The sequence below is a fragment of the Bombina bombina genome, chromosome 6, assembly GCF_027579735.1.
Source record: "Bombina bombina isolate aBomBom1 chromosome 6, aBomBom1.pri, whole genome shotgun sequence".
Classification (NCBI taxonomy): Eukaryota; Metazoa; Chordata; class Amphibia; order Anura; family Bombinatoridae; genus Bombina; species Bombina bombina.
In genome coordinates this window covers 103,472,166-103,496,912 of record NC_069504.1, presented here as the reverse complement: position 1 = coordinate 103,496,912, position 24,747 = coordinate 103,472,166, and the positions used below count along the sequence as shown (strand labels likewise).

At 40.2% G+C, this 24,747-nt stretch overlaps 1 protein-coding gene across 1 annotated transcript in view; it reads right to left on the bottom strand.

Moving 5' to 3' along the window:
- The window catches only part of GSAP (gamma-secretase activating protein), a 422,579-nt gene that overhangs the window by 125,885 nt on the left and 271,947 nt on the right, over window positions 1-24,747 (bottom strand). Inside the window, exons 16-18 of the mRNA XM_053719170.1 lie at window positions 19,806-19,901; window positions 6,428-6,498; window positions 4,637-4,731 (exon numbers count right to left, since the gene is read on the bottom strand). Coding sequence (XP_053575145.1) covers window positions 4,637-4,731; window positions 6,428-6,498; window positions 19,806-19,901 — 262 coding nt within the window. The remainder of the gene's footprint in view (window positions 1-4,636; window positions 4,732-6,427; window positions 6,499-19,805; window positions 19,902-24,747) is intronic.

Genomic DNA, 24,747 nt, shown 5'->3' with positions numbered 1-24,747 from the left:
GATGCTTTTCAGCCAGAAAGACAAAGGTCGCAGTCGCCTTTTGACCTCTCCTCTTGCCAGAATAGACGACAAACAAGGACGATGTTTGTCTGAAGTCTTTAGTTGCTTTTAGATAAAACTTTAAAGCACGAACCACATCAAGATTGTGTAACAGACGTTCCTTGTTAGAAACTGGATTAGGACACAGAGAAGGAACAACTATTTCCTGGTTGATATTCTTATTGGAAACCACTTTTGGAAGAAAACCAAGTTTGGTACGTAAAACGACCTTATCTGTATGAAACACCATGGAATGTAGAGGTTCAAATGGAACCCCTTGAAGAACTGAAAGAACTAAATTTAGACTCCATGGAGGAGCCACAGGTCTGTAGACAGGCTTGATACTGACTAAAGCCTGTACAAACGCCTGAATATCTGGCATGGCTGCCAGACGCTTGTGTAACAAAACAGACAGAGCAGATATCTGTCCCTTTAATGAACTAGCTGACAGACCTTTCTCCAATCCTTCTTGGAGAAAAGAAAGTATCCTTGGAATCCTAATTTTACTCCATGAGTAACCCTTGGATTGGCACCAGCAAAGATATTTCCGCCATATCTTATGGTAAATTTTCCTGGTGACAGGCTTTCTAGCCTGGATCAGAGTATCTATAACTGATTCCGAAAACCCACGTTTAGCTAGAATCAAGCGTTCAATCTACAAGCAGTCAGTTGCAGAGAAACTAGGTTTGGATGTTCGAATGGACCTTGAATTAGAAGGTCCTGCCTCAAAGGCAGCTTCCATGGTGGAACCGATGACATATTCACCAGGTCTGCATACCAAGTCCTGCGTGGCCACGCAGGAGCTATCAGAATTACCGAAGCCTTCTCCTGTTTGATCCTGGCTACTAGCCGGGGGAGAAGGGGAAATGGTGGAAAGCCATAAGCTAGATTGAACGACCAAGGCGCTACTAAGGAATCTACCAATGTCGCCTTGGGATCCCTGGACCTGGACCCGTAACGTGTAAGTTTGGAGTTCTGACGTGACGCCATCAGATCCAGATCTGGAATGCCCATAGCTGGGTCAGATGAGCAAAAACCTCTGGGTGGAGTTCCCACTCCCCCGGATGGAAAGTCTGACAACTCAGATAATCCGCTTCCCAGTTGTCCACTCCTGGGATGTGAATTGCTGATAGATGGCAGGAGTGATCCTCTGCCCATTTGATGATCTTGGATACCTCCCTCATCGCCAGGGAACTCTTTGTTCCCCCCTGATGATTGATGTACGCTACAGTCGTCATGTTGTCCGACTGAAATCTGATGAATTTGGCCTCCGCTAGTTGAGGCCATGCCTGGAGCACATTGAATATCGCTCTCAATTCCAAAATGTTTATCGGGAGAAGAGACCATAGACCCTGAGCCTTCAGGGACTTGCAGACCGCGCCCCAGCCTAAGAGGCTGGCATCGGTCGTGACAATGATCCACTCCGGTCTTCGGAAACTCATTCCCTGAGACAGGTGATAGTGAGACAACCACCAGAGGAGTGAGTCTCTGGTTTGCTTGAATCTGGGGAGACAAATCTGCATAATCCCCATTCCATTGTTTGAGCATGCACAGTTGCAATGGTCTTAAATGAATTCGAGCAAAAGGAACCACGTCCATTGCCGCAACCATTAGTCCTATTATCTCCATGCACTGAGCTATGGAGGGTTGAGGAATGGATTGAAGAACTCGACAAGTGTTCAAAAGTTTTAATTTCCTGACCTCTGTCAGAAAGATTTTCATTTCTACCAAGTCTATTATTGTTCCCAGGAAGGGAACCCTTGTGAATGGGGACAGAGAACTTTTTTCTATGTTCACCTTCCACCTGTGAGACCTTAGAAAGGCTAGAACAATGTCCGTATGAGCCCTTGCTTTGTGAAAGGACGACGCCTGTATTAAAATGTCGTCTAGGTAAGGTGCTACTGCAATGCCCCTTGGCCTTAGCACCGCTAGAAGGGACCCTAGCACCTTTGTGGGAGCAGTGGCCAATCCGAAGGGAAGAGCCACAAACTGGTAATGCTTGTCCGAATGGTTTCCATTTTGAATGATGGACCTCTGAGGAATTTGTTTAGGATCTTTAAATCCAGAATTGGCCTGAAAGTTCCTTCCTTTTTGGGAACTACAAACAGGTTTGAGTAAAATCCCAGTCCTTGTTCTGCTGTTGGAACTGGGTTTATCACTCCCATTTTTAAAAGGTCTTCTACGCAATGTAAGAATGCCTGTCTCTTTATCTGGTCTAAATATAAGCGAGACATGTGGAACCTTCCCCTTGGAGGAAGGTCCTTGAATTCTAGAAGATACCCCTGAGAGACAATTTCTAGTGCCCAGGGGTCCGGAACATCTCTTGCCCAGGCCTGAGCAAAGAGAGAAAGTCTGCCCCCTACTAGATCCGATCCCAGATCGGGGGCTACCCCTTCATGCTGTCTTGGTAGCAGCAGCAGGCTTTTTGGCCTGTTTACCCTTGTTCCAGTCTTGCAATGGTTTCCATGCTGGTTTGGGCTGGGGTGCATTACCCTCTTGCCTAGTGGCTGTAGAGGTAGAAGCCGGTCCGTTCCTGAAATTGCGAATGGAACGAAAATTAGACTTATTTTTAGCTTTGAAAGGTCTATCCTGTGGAAGGGCATGGCCCTTTCTCTCAGTGATATCTTGTTTTGGACGACACATCCGCCGACCACGATTTTAGCCAAAGCGCTCTACGCGCCACTATTGCGAAACCAGAATTTTTTGCCGCTAATTTAGCTAACTGAAAAGCGGCATCTGTAATGAAAGAATTAGCCAACTTCAGGGCGTGAATTCTATCCATGACTTCATCATAAGAAGTCTCCTTCTGGAGCGAGTTTTCTAATTCCTCAAACCAAAAAGCAGCTGCAGTGGTTACAGGAATAATGCAAGAAATTGGTTGAAGAAGAAAACCTTGTTGAACAAAAATTTTCTTAAGTAAACCTTCTAATTTTTTATCCATAGGATCTTTGAAAGCGCAACTGTCTTCTATTGGTATAGTTGTGCGCTTAGCTAGCGTTGAAACTGCCCCCTCTACCTTAGGGACCGTCTGCCACGCGTCCCTTCTGGGGTCAACAATGGAGAACATTTTCTTAAATATAGGAGGGGGAACAAAATGTACACCTGGCTTCTCCCACTCCTTAGTCACGATATCCGCCACCCTCTTAGGTATCGGAAACGCATCAGTGTGTACTGGGACCTCTAAGAATTTATCCATTTTACACAATTTTTCTGGGACCACCAAAGGGTCACAATCATCAAGAGTAGCTAGGACCTCCTTAAGTAGAGCGCGTAGGTGTTCTAGCTTAAATTTAAATTCTAAGGTATCAGGCTCTGCCTGCTGAGAAACTTTTCCTGTGTCAGAAATTTCTCCCTCAGACAGGCCCTCCCTCACCGCTAAGATTGATGTGAGGGCACTACAGATAAATTATCCTCTGCGTCTGCTTGCTCATTTTCTGTATTTAAAACTGAGCAATCACGCTTCCTAGGAAAAGCTGGCAGTTTGGATAAAAATGCTGCGAGAGAATGATCCATTACTGCTGCTAACTGTTGCATAGTAATAGCAATTGGCGCGCTAGATGTACTGGGCATCGCTTGCGCGGGCATAGCTGGTGTTGACACAGAAGGAGAGGGTAGTGAGCTATCCTCACTAGCTTCAGCTAAAGAATCATCTTGGGCTATATCTTTAAGCGTGATTGTACTGTCCTTAAGCTGTTTGGACGCTATGGCACACTTCACACATAAATTTAATGGGGGAACCACCTTGGCCTTTGAACATACAGAACATAGGTTATCTGAAGGGTCAGACATGTTTGACAGACTTAAACAGAGCTTCAATGCAATAAAAATTATTTTTGACAAAAACGTTACTGTGTCTTTAAATAATAAAAGTGCACACTTTATTACTAAAACATCAAAAAACCATCAAATAAACATCCGATTTTAATGAAATTTTCACCACAGTGTCTTAATGCTTTGAAAGGATTGCACACAAATTTTCAATTAACCCCTTAATGCCCAAACCGTAGCTAATAACAGCAATTAACCTGTTAAAAACACTACAGTACTATGCCACAGCTTCCACTGTGGCCTTTACCTTCCTTAGGGATTATTTTAGTAGGAAATAAGCCTCTCTGGAGTCTTTTCTGATAGAAGAATAAAAAACTACAACTAAACACCACATACTCTTTACCACCCCCGTGGAGATGCTACTAGTTAGAGCGGCAAAGAGAATGACTGGGGGGGCGGACCCTGAGGGGAGCTATATGGACAGCTCTGCTGTGTGCTCTCTTTGCCACTTCCTGTAGGGATTGAGAATATCCCACAAGTAAGGATGAAGCCGTGGACCGGATACACCAATGTAGGAGAAATCATTTGCTCATGTCGCCGAGCCCTAGCACAGATACTGATATAAAAATCCAGTATATAACCTTTTATAAAAATACCAGTTTAGCACTTTTGACTAGGTTAGGCTGAGACACCCACTGAAAGGGGCTGGGAAAGCAGGGAGTGCAGACATAGGAAAAAGGCAAAATTAGTTGCTACTGTTAATATAAGTATAATATTTATTCTAATGGCATAATAATAGTAATTAAACATTATTTTGAAAGCATCTTACCAGGGGGTAACAGCATGCACAGTTTGCTCGTGACTTCTGAAATGCGACACATGACATGAAAGGCAAAGTACTCAGGTGGAGTTCCTTTCCCGGTACTACATGAAGCAGTGAGATAAACAAAATGTCAGTCATTTATCTGAAACACAAAACCTTAACAGTAGCTGGACATTTTAGCAAAAATATTTCTTATGCAGATCTAATGCAATTCATACTTCACAATTAAATTCTTTTCAAACACAAAAATAATAATATTGTCAGAAACACAATACTTGTATCAAAAATTTACCATAAATTATATGAAAGGGATAAATGCACACATGTTGATTTGTTATCACTTCCATGCAAAGGACAAGAATGGATCATCATGCAGATCTGCCTGCCCATTCATGTCCTGAAGGGAGATTGCTGTTCTGAGATCCCCCATATTACTGGGGGTAAAAAGTGTACAGTATACAGTTATATAATGGGCGGCACTCCCAAGGCAACATGGTGACACCACAGTGGGGGTGAAACCAGGAAGTGAAGAGAACTGGGTGGGGAGGGGCTGTTCAAATACATCAATATCAGCTCCCTTACTTGCCACAAACTTCCAAGTCCCTTCATTTTAAAATGAATCGCTTGCACAGTTGTCTTGCAAGGTCAAAAGCTCCCAATCATTGTTTTTAAAAAAAAAGTAATAAACACAACACATAGGGTTTTGCTGGGGAGTGGGACTTTATTGGCTCAATAAAAATATGTTATGTATAGTGAAAATCAATAAAGTTTAACGTAGATAAGTGCTTCTCTTGAAAGGGACATAAAATCGTATGAACATAATTTTCTAAATATATAATGCAGCCAAAGCTTACCTGCAAAACGGTTTCTGTTTTAACCCCATTAACTAATTAAGGCATAGTTTTGTCTGCAACAAGTCCCCCCCCCCCCCCCCCCCCCCCCCCCCCCGGTTCTATAGCCATAGCTTCTGCAAAATGCACTCATGCATGTGCACAGCAGGAAGCAGTCACATTGCACCTGACTAAAGCAATGCACATTAAAATGCTTAAGCTTTCACAAAGCATGTGACATTATCCCCATGGAAATGAGCAAGTCACTTGGCAACAAACAATAGTACCTGCTGTCCCTCCTCAACCCCCCCTTGCTTGCATAAGTAATTATCCTCACATGCACACTTTGTTATATGATAGCACAAGGTTTGGAGTAGGACACTGATAAGGGGGGTTGAGCAAGCTACACTTGGCAACACTAAAGTAAGTAATTTTGCAGATTTTTGGAAATTTTATTAAAATACTTATAAGCTTTTTTTGCACTTTGTTTTCACACATTGTTTTATTTCAGTTGATCCTTCTACAATATGCTCATTTATGTTTTATGGCAATTTAATAAATATATAAAATGCAATATTAGTAATTATATGAATTGCAATATGTTATTTATCTTGCTTCATTTCCCTATGATTTAACACTGACAGTTGTGGGTTTTCCACTTGTGAGAATTGATACACACGGTGGTCTTCACAAGCATAACCCTGTAAAATACCTGCCTCTAAATGTCCCTAAGAGGTGATAAAACACTAACAGTGGCAGTTCTAGAATTTAATATTTGGAGGACTAACAATAGTGGTGAACAGAATATATGGAGTCATTTGCAACTCAACAGGGGTGCTACATGAATTTTTGGAGGTGCATAATAACCCCAACACCCCCATAGAACCACCACTGCACTGGAATTACAGTTTGCGTTTAATCTTTTATTCCATAAGAAGAGTACATGAGTAATAATAAAACCACTTACAAACAAAATGCCCCTCTCTCTATATTATACTTCTTCCACACAACCTCCAATATGAGGCAAATTAAGTCCATCTGCAATCAAGAAATATCCAAGATGTTAGATGTTTATAATGACAGACAGATGCAAATTGCATATATTTTTATTGTGGTTTGTGTAAGGGTTTAATATACTGGTGTATCTTAGTAAATTTTAGAAGTGGGTGAGAGCAAACATCTGCAATATTTTATTTAAAAGCTTCTAAAAAGGACGACAGTTTTCAGTATTTTATTCCTGTGATTTGTTAATTTTTGCTGAGCTATTTTTGGGAACGAGCATACATAGAATAAAAGAAAAAAATATATATAAAAATGCATTTTTATCTTCAAGTTACTAATTGGTAGACACTAATAGATAAATCTAAATCTTGGGGTTTTGGGACAGTGTACCAAGTATTTGAGTGCAGAACTTATAAACAATGACTTGCATGCAGTTTAATAGACAAAGATTTTTTGCTATTTGGTGTATTCATCAGAAATACTATAAATTAGCCTACCCTTTAACAAGTCCACAAGCAAATAAAAAGTATTAAACATAAAAAAGAAGATTTGATCATGCAGATAAAAATCTTGCTCTAAATATGAGAAAGGCTTCAATTTTATAGCAATTATATCTTTAAGGGAAACACCCACCAGTCAGAGGAACAGAGTCCAGGGCTTGCCAACTACTAAATACAGTTTAATCCAAAGAGATGGAGTCCAGCCTTACTTAGAAAAAACATAATTTATTCTTACCTGATAAATTTATTTATTTATTGACACGGTGAGTCCAAGGATCATCTTAATTACTGATGGGATTATCACTCCTGACCAGCAGGAGGAGGCAAAGAGTATCACAGCAAAAGCTGTTAAATACCACTCCCCCTACCCACAATCCCCAGTCATTCGACCAAAGGGAAAGGAGAAAAGAAGTAATCTAAGGAGCAGAGGTGCCTGAAGTTTATAGAAAAGCAAACTGTCTGAAAAACAGGGCGGGCCGTGGATTCACCGTGTCAAGAAATAAATAAATTTATCAGGTAAGAATTATGTTATCTTTCTAAAAACACGGTGAGTCCACGGATCATCTTAATTACTGTTGGGAACCAATACCCAAGCTAGAGGACACGGATGATAAGGGAGGGACAAGACAGTTAACCTAAACAGAAGGCACCACTGCTTGAAGAACCTTTCTCCCAAAAGAAGCCTCTACTGAAGCAAAAGTATCAAATTTAGAAAATTTTGAAAAAGTATGCAAAGGACCAAGTCGCAGCCTTGCAAAGCTGATCTACAGAAGCTCCATTTTTGAAAGTCCAAGAAGATGAAACAGCCCTCGTGGAATGAGCCGTGATTATCTCAGGAGGCTGCTGACCAGCAGTCTCAGATGCCAAGCGAATAACACTCCTCAACCAACAAGAAATAAGTAGCCGTAGCTTTCTTACCCTTACGCTTCCCAGAAAAGACAAGAAATAAAGAAGAAGACTGGCGAAAATCCTTAGTCGCCTGCAAATAATATTTCAATGCACGAACCACATCCAGGTTGTGCAACAAACGCTCCTTATGAGAAGAAGGATTAGGACACAAAGAAGGAATAACAATCTCTTGATTAATATTCTTATCAGAAACAACCTTGTGAAGAAAACCCAAGGCAGTACGCAGAACTACCTTATCAAAGTAAAAAATAAGAAAAGCGATTCATACTGTAAGGCTGAAAGCTCCGAAACTCTTCGAGCCGAAGAAATAGCCACCAGAAACAAAACCTTCCAAAATAACATCTTAAGATCCAAAGAATGCATAGGTTCAAAAGGAGCCATATCCAAAGAATGCATAGGTTCAAAAGGAGCCATATCCAAAGAATGCATAGGTTCAAAAGGAGCCTGTTGAAGGACTCTAAGAACCAAATTAAGACTCCAAGGTGGAGTAGCAGATTTAATCACAGGCTGAATTCTAACCAAGGCCTGACAAAAAGAATGAACATCTGGCACATCCGCCAGGCGCTTGTGCAATAAAATCGATAAAGCAGAAATTTGACCCTTCAGGGTACTAGCAGATAAACCTTTCTCCAAACCCTCCTGGAGAAAAGACAAAAAACAACAACTTAGGAATCCTAACTCTACTCCATGAGTAGCCTTTGGATTCACAACAAAACAAATATTTACACCAAATCTTATAATAAATCTTCCTAGTCACAGGATTACAAGACTGAATCATAGTCTCAATGACTCAGAAAAACCACGCTTAGAAAGAATCAAGCGTTCAATCTCCAAGCAGTCAGCTTCAGAGAAACAAGATTTGGATGAAGGAAGGGACCCTGCAGAAGCAGGTCCTTCCTTAATGGAAGACACCAAGGTGGAAGGGAAGACATCTTTACCAGATCTGAAAACCAGATTCTGCGAGGCCACGCTGGAGCAATGAGAATCACTGATGCCCTCTCTCGTTTGACCTGAGCAATGACCCGAGGAAGAAGAGCAAACGGAGGGAACACATATGCCAGACTGAAAGACCACTGACGTTATGTTGTCCGACTGAAACCTGATAAACTGGGTTGAAGCTAGCTAAGGCCAGGCTAGAAGAGCATTGAAAACTGCTCTCAGTTCCAAAACATTTATTGGAAGAACCAGCTCCTCCCGAGTCCATAGACCCTGAGCCCTTAATGAACCCCAGACAGCACCCAGCCCAGCAAACTGGCATCCGTGGTTACAATCACCCAGGCAGGGCTGCAAAAGTAAGTTACCTGAGAGAGAAGATCCTGAGACAACCACCATGGAAGATATCTCTGGACATCTGATCTAGAATAATCTTTGGAGATAGATCCGCATACAGAATGATGTCCATGACTGAAACCATCAGACCAATAACCTCCATGCATTGAGCCACTGACGACCGAGAAAGAGACTGAAGAGCAAGACACGTATCGAAAATCTTTGACTTTCTTGCTTCTGTCAGAAACATTTTCATCTCTAGAGAATCTATAATGGTCCCCAAAAATACTACTCTTGTAGCCGGAATTAAAGAACTTCTTGCTAAATTCACCTTCCAACCATGGGAGCGCAGAAAAGACAACTCCGTGTGGGAGTTTGCTAGTTGAAAAGATGAAGCCTGAACTAGAATGTCGTCTAGATAAGGAGTCACTGCAACACCCCTCAATCGAAGCACCGGCAACAATGCCCCCAGGACCTTTGAAAAAATTCTGGGAGCTGTTGCCAGACTAAAAGGAAGAGCTACAAACTGAAAATGTCTGTAGAAATGTCTAGAAATGCAAATCTTAGGAACCTGTGATGATCCCTATGAATGGGAATATGCAGATACGCATCCTTTAGATCCACTGTGGTCATGAACTGACCTTCCTGAACCAAAGCAATAAAGGAACAAATAGTTTCCATCTTGAAAGACGGAACATAGAGAAACTTGTTTACACTCTTGAGATCTAAAATAGGTCTGAAAGTTCCCTCCTTTTTGGGAACGACGAAGAGATTGGAATAAAAACCCAGACCCTGTTCCTGAACCGGAACAGGAACTATCACTCCCATGTCGGAAAGATTCTGAACACAACGTAAGAACGCCTCTCCTTTTATCTGATTTACAGATAACCTGGAGAGAATAAACCTGCCTCTGGGAGGAAAATAATTGAACTCCAGTTTGTAACCCTGGGACACGATATCTACCACCCAGGGATCCTGAACATCTCGAACCCAAGCTTGAGTGATGAAAGAGTCTAACCCCCACAATATCCATTCCCAGATCGGGGGCAGACCCTTCATGCTGATATTGAGTCAGCAACAGGCTTCCTGGACTGCTTCCCCTTATTCCAAGACTGATTTGACTTCCAAGATGGCTTGGACTGTTCCTGCTTGGAGGAAGAAGAGGAAGATTTACCAGAGAAGTTATGAAAGGAACGAAAATTATTCTGCCGACCCTTCTGTTTATTTCTTTTATCCTGAGGAAGAGAATGCCCCTTCCTTCCCGTAATATCAGAAATAATCTCAGCCAAACCTGGCCCAAACAAACAAGGTCTTACCCTTGTAAGGAATAGACAAAAGCTTAGACTTGGAGGACACATCCGCAGACAAGGATTTTAACCATAAAGTTCTGCGAGCTAAAATGGCAAAACCAGAAATTTTAGCTCCCAACTTGATGACCTGTAGAGAAGCATCTGCAATAAAGGAATAAGCCAACTTACAAAGCCTTGATTCTATCTTGAATTTCTTCAAGAGGAGTATCTTGCTGAATAGAATCAGTCAATGCATCAAACCAATATGCCGCCGCACTAGTAACCGTAGCAATACATGCAGCCGGTTGCCATTGATGCCCCTGGAGAACATAAATCTTTTTAAGCAAAGCTTCCAACTTCTTATACATAGGATCTTTAAAGGAACAGCTGTTCTCAATAGGAATAGTGGTCCTCTTGGTCAGAGTGGAAACTGATCCCTCCACCTTAGGAACCATCTGCCAAGATTCCTTAATAGAATCAGCAATAGGAAACATCTTGCTAAAATATTGGAGAAGGTGAAAAAGGAATCCCAGGCTTCTCCCATTCTTGTGCAATAATATCTGAAACACAATCTGGTATAGGAAAAACTTCCACCGAGGAAGGGAAACAAAAAAACTTATTAAGTTTACTAGATTTCTTAGGAATAACCATGACTGATGCCTCAGTCATCCAAGGTAGCCAAAACCTCCTTGAGTAACAAACTGAGGTGCTCCAGCTTAAACCTAAAGGAAACAACCTAAGGTTCATAAGAAGGATTTACACTATCAGAATCCGAGATGCTACTGAAGTATCTTCCGCCTCAGACTTATGAGAAGAAACACTAGACACAATTGCAACAGAATCTGAAACCTTATACTTCCTCTTGCGCTTCCCCTGTAACATAGGAAAAGCAGACAAAGCCTCAGATACTGCCGAGGATATATGGGTAACCATATCCTGCAAGGAAAAGCCAACCTGAGATGAAACATAGGGCACTGCAAAAGATTGGGACGTATGAGGAGAAAGCTGCGGATTAGATTGAACAGGAGACTCCTGAAAAACATTCGCCCTAGACAATGAAGGCTCAGAATCAAAAAGTCTATCCTTGTAGTGTAATGTTCTCTCAATACAAGAGGAACAAAAAGGAGGCTCAACTTAAGTATTTAAACATAGAGAACAAGCAACGGCTTGCAGGTCCTCTTGGTCCATCTTATTCCAAAGGAAAAAAACCTTAATCAATAAAAAAAATCTAAGTTCAAATCCGAATTTTAATGAAACTAAAAAAATTACTGTCCCTTTAAATTTTAAACTAGAAAATCGTTAAATAAACTGCACAATAAATCTTGCAGCAACAAATTGTTATAGTCCCTGAAATTCTGAAAAAGACAGACGCTTAAATATAAACAGAGCAACAGCCCCACAAAAAAACAACAGGCAACCTCCACACCACAGCAAGCTTGCTGAGATGCCTGCCTGACCTCCTTGCTGCCGGAAAAAGTCAGAAACTGATCCAGACCCCCACACAGCCGCACCGGAGGGAATGCTGAAGCACCTCTGAGGAGCTATGCAACAGAGCTGCAACATTCAGGAACAACAGAAAACAGCTAAAAAGGCACCAAAAATGCCCTTGCTATCTCAGATAAGCCCGCCTATTGTGGGCATGGCCTAACAAACCTCCCGGTAGCCATTAATACACAAACAAAAAATGTGTACACCAAAGTGAAAACATAATAAACTGAGCCAAACATGCCCAGTGCCTGCAAAACTGACATACAATAAACCGTTAACCTAGAAGGCTGATATTTAGACAGAATTAACTGTCAAAGTGCCAAATTCTCCTATATCAAAACAGGGAAAGAAATAGGCACTTACCTCAAAAATCTGTCCGGCAGCAGGACAGCTTACTTGGTATGAGGGGGGCTTCCCTATCTCACATGGACCTGTAGAAAAAAAAAGGCTGAATAAACTTATCAAACTTTCAACCAAGGGCAGCATGAAATTACTTGGGAGGCCCAGTGGGGCTTATACCCCACAAGTTGCCAAATGTTTAAAAGCCACCACTTGCTCTACTGAAGATACTGACATGGACTACAGCTAAACCATAAAGAAAACCAGAGCAAACTTGCTCTGCTTAAAAACATAATTTATGTAAGAACTTACCTGATAAATTCATTTCTTTCATATTAGCAAGAGTCCATGAGCTAGTGACGTATGGGATATACATTCCTACCAGGAGGGGCAAAGTTTCCCAAACCTCAAAATGCCTATAAATACACCCCTCACCACACCCACAATTCAGTTTAACGAATAGCCAAGAAGTGGGGTGATAAAAAAGTGCGAAAGCATATAAAATAAGGAATTGGAATAATTGTGCTTTATACAAAAATCATAACCACCCCAAAAAAAGGGCGGGCCTCATGGACTCTTGCTAATATGAAAGAAATGAATTTATCAGGTAAGTTCTTACATAAATTATGTTTTCTTTCATGTAATTAGCAAGAGTCCATGAGCTAGTGACGTATGGGATAATGATTACCCAAGATGTGGCTCTTTCCACGCAAGAGTCACTAGAGAGGGAGGGATAAAATAAAGACAGCCAATTCCTGCTGAAAATAATCCACACCCAAAATAAAGTTTAATGAAAAACATAAGCAGAAGATTCAAACTGAAACCGCTGCCTGAAGTACTTTTCTACCAAAAACTGCTTCAGAAGAAGAAAATACATCAAAATGGTAGAATTTAGAGTCACTAGAGAGGGAGGGATAAAATAAAGACAGCCAATTCCTGCTGAAAATAATCCACACCCAAAATAAAGTTTAATGAAAAACATAAGCAGAAGATTCAAACTGAAACCGCTGCCTGAAGTACTTTTCTACCAAAAACTGCTTCAGAAGAAGAAAATACATCAAAATGGTAGAATTTAGTAAAAGTATGCAAAGAGGACCAAGTTGCTGCTTTGCAAATCTGATCAATCGAAGCTTCATTCCTAAACGCCCAGGAAGTAGAAACTGACCTAGTAGAATGAGCTGTAATCCTTTGAGGCGGAGTTTTACCCGACTCAACATAGGCAAGATGAATTAAAGATTTCAACCAAGATGCCAAAGAAATGGCAGAAGCTTTCTGGCCTTTTCTAGAACCGGAAAAGAAAACAAATAAACTAGAAGTCTTTCGGAAAGACTTAGTAGCTTCAACATAATATTTCAAAGCTCTAACAACATCCAAAGAATGCAATGATTTCTCCTTAGAATTCTTAGGATTAGGACATAATGAAGGAACCACAATTTCTCTACTAATGTTGTTAGAATTCACAACTTTAGGTAAAAATTCAAAAGAAGTTCGAAACACTGCCTTATCCTGATGAAAAATCAGAAAAGGAGACTCACAAGAAAGAGCAGATAATTCAGAAACTCTTCTGGCAGAAGAGATTGCCAAAAGGAACAAAACTTTTCAAGAAAGTAATTTAATGTCCAATGAATGCATAGGTTCAAACGGAGGAGCTTGAAGAGCCCCCAGAACCAAATTCAAACTCCAAGGAGGAGAAATTGACTTAATGACAGGTTTTATACAAACCAAAGCTTGTACAAAACAATGAATATCAGGAAGATTAGCAATCTTTCTGTGAAAAAGAACAGAAAGAGCAGAGATTTGTCCTTTCAAAGAACTTGCGGATAAACCTTTATCTAAACCATCCTGAAGAAACTGTAAAATTCTCGGAATTCTAAAAGAATGCCAAGAAAAATGATGAGAAATACACCAAGAAATATAAGTCTTCCAGACTCTATAATATATCTCTCTGGATACAGATTTACGAGCCTGTAACATAGTATTAATCACAGAGTCAGAGAAACCTCTTTGACCAAGAATCAAGCGTTCAATCTCCATACCTTTAAATTTAAGGATTTGAGATCCTGATGGAAAAAAGGACCTTGCGACAGAAGGTCTGGTCGTAGCGGAAGAGTCCACGGATGGCAGGAGGCCATCCGGACAAGATCCGCATACCAAAACCTGTGAGGCCATGCCGGAGCTACCAGCAGAACAAACGAGCATTCCTTCAGAATCTTGGAGATTACTCTTGGAAGAAGAACTAGAGGCGGAAAGATATAAGCAGGATGATACTTCCAAGGAAGTGATAATGCATCCACTGCTTCCGCCTGAGGATCCCGGGATCTGGACAGATACCTGGGAAGTTTCTTGTTTAGATGAGACGCCATCAGATCTATTTCTGGAAGCTCCCACATTTGAACAATCTGAAGAAATACCTCTGGGTGAAGAGACCATTCGCCCGGATGCAACGTTTGGCGACTGAGATAATCCGCTTCCCAATTGTCTATACCTGGGATATGAACCGCAGATATTAGACAGGAGCTGGATTCCGCCCAAACCAGAATTCGAGATACTTCTTTCATAGCCAGAGGACTGTAAGTCCCTCCTTGATGATTGATGTATGCCACAGTTGTGACATTGTCTGTCTGAAAACAAATGAACGATTCTCTCTTCAGAAGAGGCCAAAACTGAAGAGCTCTGAAAATTGCACGGAGTTCCAAAATATTGATCGGTAATCTCACCTCCTGAGATTCCCAAACTCCTTGTGCTGTCAGAGATCCCCACACAGCTCCCCAACCTGTGAGACTTGCATCTGTTGAAATTACAGTCCAGGTCGGAAGCACAAAAGAAGCCCCCTGAATTAAACGATGGTGATCTGTCCACCACGTTAGAGAGTGTCGTACAATCGGTTTTAAAGATATTAATTGAGATATCTTTGTGTAATCCTTGCACCATTGATTCAAACATACAGAGCTGAAGAGGTCGCATGTGAAAACGAGGGGGATCGCGTCCGATGCAGCAGTCATAAGACCTAGAATTTCCATGCATAAGGCTACCGAAGGGAATGATTGTGACTGAAGGTTTCGACAAGCCGAAATCAATTTTAGACGTCTCTTGTCTGTTAAAGACAGAGTCATGGACACTGAATCTATCTGGAAACCCAGGAAGGTTACCCTTGTCTGAGGAATCAATGAACTTTTTGGTGAATTGATCCTCCAACCATGATCTTGAAGAAACAACACAAGTCGATTCGTATGAGATTCTGCTAAATGTAAAGACTGAGCAAGTACCAAGATATCGTCCAAATAAGGAAATACCACAATACCCTGTTCTCTGATTACAGACAGAAGGGCACCGAGAACCTTTGTAAAAATTCTTGGAGCTGTAGCTAGGCCAAACGGCAGAGCCACAAACTGGTAATGCTTGTCCAGAAAAGAGAATCTCAGGAACTGATAATGATCTGGATGAATCGGAATATGCAGATATGCATCCTGTAAATCTATTGTGGACATATAATGCCCTTGCTGAACAAAAGGCAAGATAGTCCTTACAGTTACCATTTTGAATGTTGGTATCCTTACATAACGATTCAATATTTTTAGATCCAGGTCTGAAGGAATTCTCCTTCTTTGGTACAATGAAGAGATTTGAATAAAACCCCATCCCCTGTTCCAGAACTGGAACTGGCATAATTACTCCAGCCAACTCTAGATCTGAAACACAATTCAGAAATGCTTGAGCTTTCACTGGATTTACTGGGACACGGGAAAGAAAAAATCTCTTTGCAGGAGGTCTCATCTTGAAACCAATTCTGTACCCTTCTGAAACAATGTTCTGAATCCAAAGATTGTGAACAGAATTGATCCAAATTTCTTTGAAAAAACGTAACCTGCCCCCTACCAGCTGAGCTGGAATGAGGGCCGCACCTTCATGTGGACTTAGAAGCAGGTTTGACTTTATAGAAGGCTTGGATTTATTCCAGACTGGAGATGGTTTCCAAACTGAAACTGCTCCTGAGGATGAAGGATCAGGCTTTTGTTCTTTGTTGAAACGAAAGGAACGAAAACGATTAGCCGCCCTGTTTTTACCCTTAGATTTTTTATCCTGTGGTAAAAAAGTTCCTTTCCCACCAGTAACAGTTGAGATAATAGAATCCAACTGAGAACCAAATAATTTGTTACCCTGGAAAGAAATGGAAAGTAGAGTTGATTTAGAAGCCATATCAGCATTCCAAGTTTTAAGCCATAAAGCTCTTCTAGCTAGAATAGCTAGAGACATAAACCTGACATCAACTCTGATAATATCAAAGATGGCATCACAGATAAAATTATTAGCATGCTGAAGAAGAATAATAATATTATGAGAATCATGATCTGTTACTTGTTGCGCTAAAGTCTCCAACCAAAAAGTTGAAGCTGCAGCAACATCAGCCAATGATATAGCAGGTCTAAGAAGATTACCTGAACACAGATAAGCTTTTCTTAGAAAGGATTCAATTTTCCTATCTAAAGGATCTTTAAACGAGGTACCATCCGACGTAGGAATAGTAGTACGTTTAGCAAGGGTAGAAATAGCCCCATCGACTTTAGGGATTTTGTCCCAAAATTCTAATCTGTCAGACGGCACAGGATATAATTGCTTAAAACGTTTAGAAGGAGTAAATGAATTACCCAATTTATCCCATTCTCTGGAAATTACTTCAGAAATAGCATTAGGAACAGGAAAAACTTCTGGAATAACCACAGGAGATTTAAATACCTTATCTAAACGTTTAGAATTAGTATCAAGAGGACCAGAATCCTCTATTTCTAAAGCAATTAGTACTTCTTTAAGTAAAGAACGAATAAATTCCATTTTAAATAAATATGAAGATTTATCAGCATCAATCTCTGAGACAGAATCCTCTGAACCAGAAGAGTCATCAGAATCAGAATGATGATGTTCATTTAAAAATTCATCTGTAGAGAGAGAAGTTTTAAAAGATTTTTTATGTTTACTAGAAGGAGAAATAACAGACATAGCCTTCTTGATGGATTCAGAAACAAAATCTCTTATGTTATCAGGAACATTCTGCACCTTAGATGTTGAAGGAACTGCAACAGGCAATGGTACATTACTAAAGGAAATATTATCTGCTTTAACAAGTTTGTCATGACAATTAATACAAACAACAGCCGGAGGAATAGCTACCAAAAGTTTACAGCAGATACACTTAGCTTTGGTAGTTCCAGCACTAGACAGCGATTTTCCTGAAGTATCTTCTGACTCAGATGCAACGTGAGACATCTTGCAATATGTAAGAGAAAAAACAACATATAAAGCAAAATTGATCAAATTCCTTAAATGACAGTTTCAGGAATGGGAAAAAATGCCAATAAACAATCTTCTAGTAACCAGAAGCAAAGAAAAAATGAGACTGAAATAATGTGGAGACAAAAGCGACGCCCATATTTTTTGGCGCCAAATAAGACGCCCACATTATTTGGCGCCAAAAATGACGCCACATCCGGAACGCAGACATTTTTGGCGCAAAAGGACGTAAAAAAATGACGCAAACAGAAAAGATTTTTTTGCGCCAAAAAAGTCCGCGCCAAGAATGACGCAATAAAATGAAGCATTTTCAGCCCCCGCGAGCCTAACAGCCCACAGGGAAAAAAAGAGTCAAATTTTAAGGTAAGAAAAAAATTGATTCAAATGCATTATCCCAAATATGAAACTGACTGTCTGAAAATAAGGAATGTTGAACATCCTGAGTCAAGGCAAATAAATGTTTGAATACATATATTTAGAACTTTATAAATAAAGTGCCCAACCATAGCTTAGAGTGTCACAGAAAATAAGATTTACTTACCCCAGGACACTCATCTACATATTTGTAGAAAGCCAAACCAGTACTGAAAAGAAAAACAGCAGAGGTAATGGTATATAAATAAGAGTATATCGTCGATCTGAAAAGGGAGGTAAGAGATGAATCTCTACGACCGATAACAGAGAACCTATGAAATAGACCCCGTAGAAGGAGATCACTGCATTCAAATAGGCAATACTCTCCTCACATCCCTCTGACATTCACTGCACGCTGAGAGGAAAACCGGGCTCCAACATGCTGCGGAGCGCATATCAACGTAGAATCTAGCACAAACTTACTTCACCACCTCCATAGGAGGCAAAGTTTGTAAAACTGAATTGTGGGTGTGGTGAGGGGTGTATTTATAGGCATTTTGAGGTTTGGGAAACTTTGCCCCTCCTGGTAGGAATGTATATCCCATACGTCACTAGCTCATGGACTCTTGCTAATTACATGAAAGAAAAATAAATTCTTGATTGAAGAATCAGACACCTAACTTTACCCCTCCTTGCAACTGATACAAGCAAAGAGAATGACTGGGGATTGTGGGTAGGGGGAGAGGTATTTAACAGCTTTTGCTGTGGTGCTCTTTGCCTCCCCCTGTTGGTCAGGAGTGATATTCCCAACAGTAATTAAGATGATCTGTGGACTCACTGTCATTAGAAAGAAATAAAAATCCATGATTAGTCCCAAAACATGGGTATAGGGACAACATTTCTGGCCACTTTTTAGCCCTTGGTCATGTCAGCTGACATGACTAAGAGCTTATAAGTAGCCCGAAATGTTGTCCCTATAACCATGTTGTGGGATTAATAAAGGAATTTTATTTTTCTAAGTGAGAATGGACTCCATCTCTTTGGATTTGATATTATAGTATTCAATATCAACCCAGTAATGTCCTTGTCAGTTGATTAACTCCTCAGGCAAAAAGTATGCAGCTTTCACTTTGTTATTGACCAATCTTGACCCCATAAAAAAGTAAAAATTAAAAAAAACACTATCACGGTACGTAGATGACTGCTTTTGGTGTAACATGTTCTATAATGTAATAAATCTAAATTGTTTTAGTTTAATGGGATATGAAATGCAAATGTTGTTCTTTCATGATTCAGACACAGCATTCAATATTTAAAAAGTTTCTAATCCGCTTCATTGCTCATGTTATTCTTTGTTGAAGAGATATATAGATATCTGGAGCACTACATGACAGGAAATAGTGCTTCCATCTAGTGCTCTTGCTGATGTAGAACATTCTTGCAAAACTATTGCCATATAGTTCTGAAGACAGGTGCACACTTGAGCTTACATTCCTACAAAGGAAACCAAACAAAACTAAGAACATTTTGATAATAGAAGAAAAATGGAAAGTTGCTCTAAATTGTTTGTAATATCTGAATCACAAAAGAAAAAAAGGGGTTTTATGTCCCTTTAACTTATTCAGAACATGAAAAGCAGGTCACAGTCACTATAAAAAGGCCTGGTCTCAAATCATGCTTTATCATGAAAGGTTGTTCTACACACTATCTAAAAAACAGATTTTGCTGAGGGACAATTTGCATATTTCAGTCACCATTTTGCATTTAATATTCTGTATTTTGTACCTCTGTATTTTTAGCCAATTCATCTGCCTGAAAAGAGTCACAGAAAGACCAATAGGAACTTTGCACACACACAAGCGTTTACTAAAACGATCTCTACAACAAACAAAGTGCATAAGAATTTTACCTGCTTTGAAACATAGTCCAAAACAATCTTATCAATTTTGTTCTTCCCAACATGAGGCAGATGTAAAGAGAGGTGATCTTTTAACTTCAGCATGACCTGTAATAATAATTGCATATTTATAACACAACTTTGTTTTTAGCTGACTGCACAATTAAAGATATTTTTCCCAGAGAAAGCAAATTTCTGCATAAAAAAAAACCCATAACAGTTAGCACCCCAAAAAGTAAATTTATGCTTACCTGATGAATTAATTTCTTTTACGATATGACGAGTCCACGGATTTTATCCTTACTTGTGGGATATTAACCTCCTGCTAACAGGAAGTGGCAAAGAGCACCACAGCAGAGCTGTATATATAGACCCCTCCCTTCAACCCCACCATCAGTCATTCGGCCGAAGGTATAGGAAGAGAAAAGGAAAGGCTAAAAGGTGCAGAGGTGACTGAAGTTTACAAAAATAAATAAATAAATATGTCTTAAAAAGAACAGGGTGGGCCATGGACTCGTCATATCGTAAAAGAAATTAAATTTATCAGGTAAACATAAATTTACTTTTCTTTTACAAAGATATGACGAGTCCACGGATTTCATCCTTACTTGTGGGATACCAATACCAAAGCAATAGGACACGGATGAAAGGGAGGGACAAGACAGAAACCTAAACAGAAGGTGCCACTGCTTGAAGAACCTTTCTCCCAAAAATAGCCTCAGAAGAAGCAAAAGTATCAAATTTGTAAAATTTGAAAAAAGTGTGAAGGGACGACCAAGTCGCAGCCTTACAAATCTGTTCAACAGATGCATCGTTTTTAAAGGCCCATGTGGAAGCCACAGCCCTAGAAGAATGAGACGTAATTCTTTCAGGAGGCTGCTGTCCAGCAGTCTCATATGCCAGGCGGATGATACTTCTCAGCCAAAAAGAAAAAACATAATTTATGTAAGAACTTACCTGATAAATTCATTTCTTTCATATTAACAAGAGTCCATGAGCTAGTGACGTATGGGATATACATTCCTACCAGGAGGGGCAAAGTTTCCCAAACCTTAAAATGCCTATAAATACACCCCTCACCACACCCACAAATCAGTTTAACGAATAGCCAAGAAGTGGGGTGATAAGAAAAAGTGCGAAGCATATAAAATAAGGAATTGGAATAATTGTGCTTTATACAAAAAAATCATAACCACCACAAAAAAGGGTGGGCCTCATGGACTCTTGTTAATATGAAAGAAATGAATCTATCAGGTAAGTTCTTACATAAATTATGTTTTCTTTCATGTAATTAACAAGAGTCCATGAGCTAGTGACGTATGGGATAATGACTACCCAAGATGTGGATCTTTCCACACAAGAGTCACTAGAGAGGGAGGGATAAAATAAAGACAGCCAATTCCTGCTGAAAATAATCCACACCCAAAATAAAGTTTAACAAAAAACATAAGCAGAAGATTCAAACTGAAACCGCTGCCTGAAGAACTTTTCTACCAAAAACTGCTTCAGAAGAAGAAAATACATCAAAATGGTAGAATTTAGTAAAAGTATGCAAAGAAGACCAAGTTGCTGCTTTGCAAATCTGGTCAACCGAAGCTTCATTCCTAAACGCCCAGGAAGTAGATACTGACCTAGTAGAATGAGCTGTAATTCTTTGAGGCGGAGTTTTACCCGACTCAACATAGGCAAGATGAATTAAAGATTTCAACCAAGATGCCAAAGAAATGGCAGAAGCTTTCTGGCCTTTCCTAGAACCGGAAAAAGATAACAAATAGACTAGAAGTCTTACGGAAAGATTTCGTAGCTTCAACATAATATTTCAAAGCTCTAACAACATCCAAAGAATGCAATGATTTCTCCTTAGAATTCTTAGGATTAGGACATAATGAAGGAACCACAATTTCTCTACTAATGTTGTTGGAATTCACAACTTTAGGTAAAAATTCAAAAGAAGTTCGCAACACCGCCTTATCCTGATGAAAAATCAGAAAAGGAGACTCACACGAAAGAGCAGATAATTCAGAAACTCTTCTAGCAGAAGAGATGGCCAAAAGGAACAAAACTTTCCAAGAAAGTAATTTAATGTCCAATGAATGCATAGGTTCAAACGGAGGAGCTTGAAGAGCTCCCAGAACCAAATTCAAACTCCAAGGAGGAGAAATTGACTTAATGACAGGTTTTATACGAACCAAAGCTTGTACAAAACAATGAAAATCAGGAAGAATAGCAATCTTTCTGTGAAAAAGAACAGAAAGAGCAGAGATTTGTCCTTTCAAAGAACTTGCGGACAAACCCTTATCCAAACCATCCTGAAGAAATTGTAAAATTCTCGGTATTCTAAAAGAATGCCAAGAAAAATGATGAGAAAGACACCAAGAAATATAAGTCTTCCAGACTCTATAATATATCTCTCGAGATACAGATTTACGAGCCTGTAACATAGTATTAATCACGGAGTCAGAGAAACCTCTATGACCAAGAATCAAGCGTTCAATCTCCATACCTTTAAATTTAAGGATTTCAGATCCGGATGGAAAAAAGGACCTTGTGACAGAAGGTCTGGTCTTAACGGAAGAGTCCATGGCTGGCAAGATGCCATCCGGACAAGATCCGCATACCAAAACCTGTGAGGCCATGCCGGAGCTATTAGCAGAACAAACGAGCATTCCCTCAGAATCTTGGAGATTACTCTTGGAAGAAGAACTAGAGGCGGAAAGATATAGGCAGGATGATACTTCCAAGGAAGTGATAATGCATCCACTGCCTCCGCCTGAGGATCCCGGGATCTGGACAGATACCTGGGAAGTTTCTTGTTTAGATGAGAGGCCATCAGATCTATCTCTGGGAGCCCCCACAATTGAACAATCTGAAGAAATACCTCTGGGTGAAGAGACCATTCGCCCGGATGCAACGTTTGGCGACTGAGATAATCCGCTTCCCAATTGTCTACACCTGGGATATGAACCGCAGAGATTAGACAGGAGCTGGATTCGCCCAAACCAAAATTCGAGATACTTCTTTCATAGCCAGAGGACTGTGAGTCCCTCCTTGATGATTGATGTATGCCACAGTTGTGACATTGTCTGTCTGAAAACAAATGAACGATTCTCTCTTCAGAAGAGGCCAAAACTGAAGAGCTCTGAAAATTGCACGGAGTTCCAAAATATTGATCGGTAATCTCACCTCCTGAGATTCCCAAACTCCTTGTGCCGTCAGAGATCCCCACACAGCTCCCCAACCTGTGAGACTTGCATCTGTTGAAATTACAGTCCAGGTCGGAAGAACAAAAGAAGCCCCCTGAATTAAACGATGGTGATCTGTCCACCACGTTAGAGAGTGTCGAACAATCGGTTTTAAAGATATTAATTGAGATATCTTCGTGTAATCCCTGCACCATTGGTTCAGCATACAGAGCTGAAGAGGTCGCATGTGAAAACGAGCAAAGGGGATCGCGTCCGATGCAGCAGTCATAAGACCTAGAATTTCCATGCATAAGGCTACCGAAGGGAATGATTGTGACTGAAGGTTTCGACAAGCTGTAATCAATTTTAGACGTCTCTTGTCTGTTAAAGACAGAGTCATGGACACTGAATCTATCTGGAAACCCAGAAAGGTTACCCTTGTTTGAGGAATCAAAGAACTTTTTGGTAAATTGATCCTCCAACCATGATCTTGAAGAAACAACACAAGTCGATTCGTATGAGACTCTGCTAAATGTAAAGACGGAGCAAGTACCAAGATATCGTCCAAATAAGGAAATACCACAATACCCTGTTCTCTGATTACAGACAGAAGGGCACCGAGAATCTTTGTGAAAATTCTTGGAGCTGTAGCAAGGCCAAACGGTAGAGCCACAAATTGGTAATGCTTGTCTAGAAAAGAGAATCTCAGGAACTGATAATGATCTGGATGAATCGGAATATGCAGATATGCATCCTGTAAATCTATTGTGGACATATAATTCCCTTGCTGAACAAAAGGCAATATAGTCCTTACAGTTACCATCTTGAACGTTGGTATCCTTACATAACGATTCAATAATTTTAGATCCAGAACTGGTCTGAAGGAATTCTCCTTCTTTGGTACAATGAAGAGATTTGAATAAAACCCCATCCCCTGTTCCGGAACTGGAACTGACATAATTACTCCAGCCAACTCTAGATCTGAAACACAATTCAGAAATGCTTGAGCTTTCACTGGATTTACTGGGACATGGGAAAGAAAAAATCTCTTTGCAGGAGGTCTCATCTTGAAACCAATTCTGTACCCTTCTGAAACAATGTTCTGAATCCAAAGATTGTGAACAGATTTGATCCAAATTTCTTTGAAAAAACGTAACCTGCCCCCTACCAGCTGAACTGGAATGAGGGCCGTACCTTCATGTGAACTTAGAAGCAGGCTTTGCCTTTCTAGCAGGCTTGGATTTATTCCAGACTGGAGATGGTTTCCAAACTGAAACTGCTCCTGAGGATGAAGGATCAGGCTTTTGTTCTTTGTTGAAACGAAAGGAACGAAAACGATTGTTAGCCCTGTTTTTACCTTTAGACTTTTTATCCTGTGGTAAAAAAGTTCCTTTCCCACCAGTAACAGTTGAAATAATAGAATCCAACTGAGAACCAAATAATTTGTTTCCCTGGAAAGAAATGGAAAGTAGAGTTGATTTAGAAGCCATATCAGCATTCCAAGTCTTAAGCCATAAAGCTCTTCTGGCTAAGATAGCCAGAGACATAAATCTAACATCAATCTAACATCAACTCTAATAATATCAAAAATGGCATCACAGATGAAATTATTAGCATGCTGGAGAAGAATAATAATATCATGAGAATCACGATTTGTTATTTGTTGCGCTAGAGTTTCCAACCAAAAAGTTGAAGCTGCAGCAACATCAGCCAATGATATAGCAGGTCTAAGAAGATTACCTGAACATAGATAAGCTTTTCTTAGAAAAGAT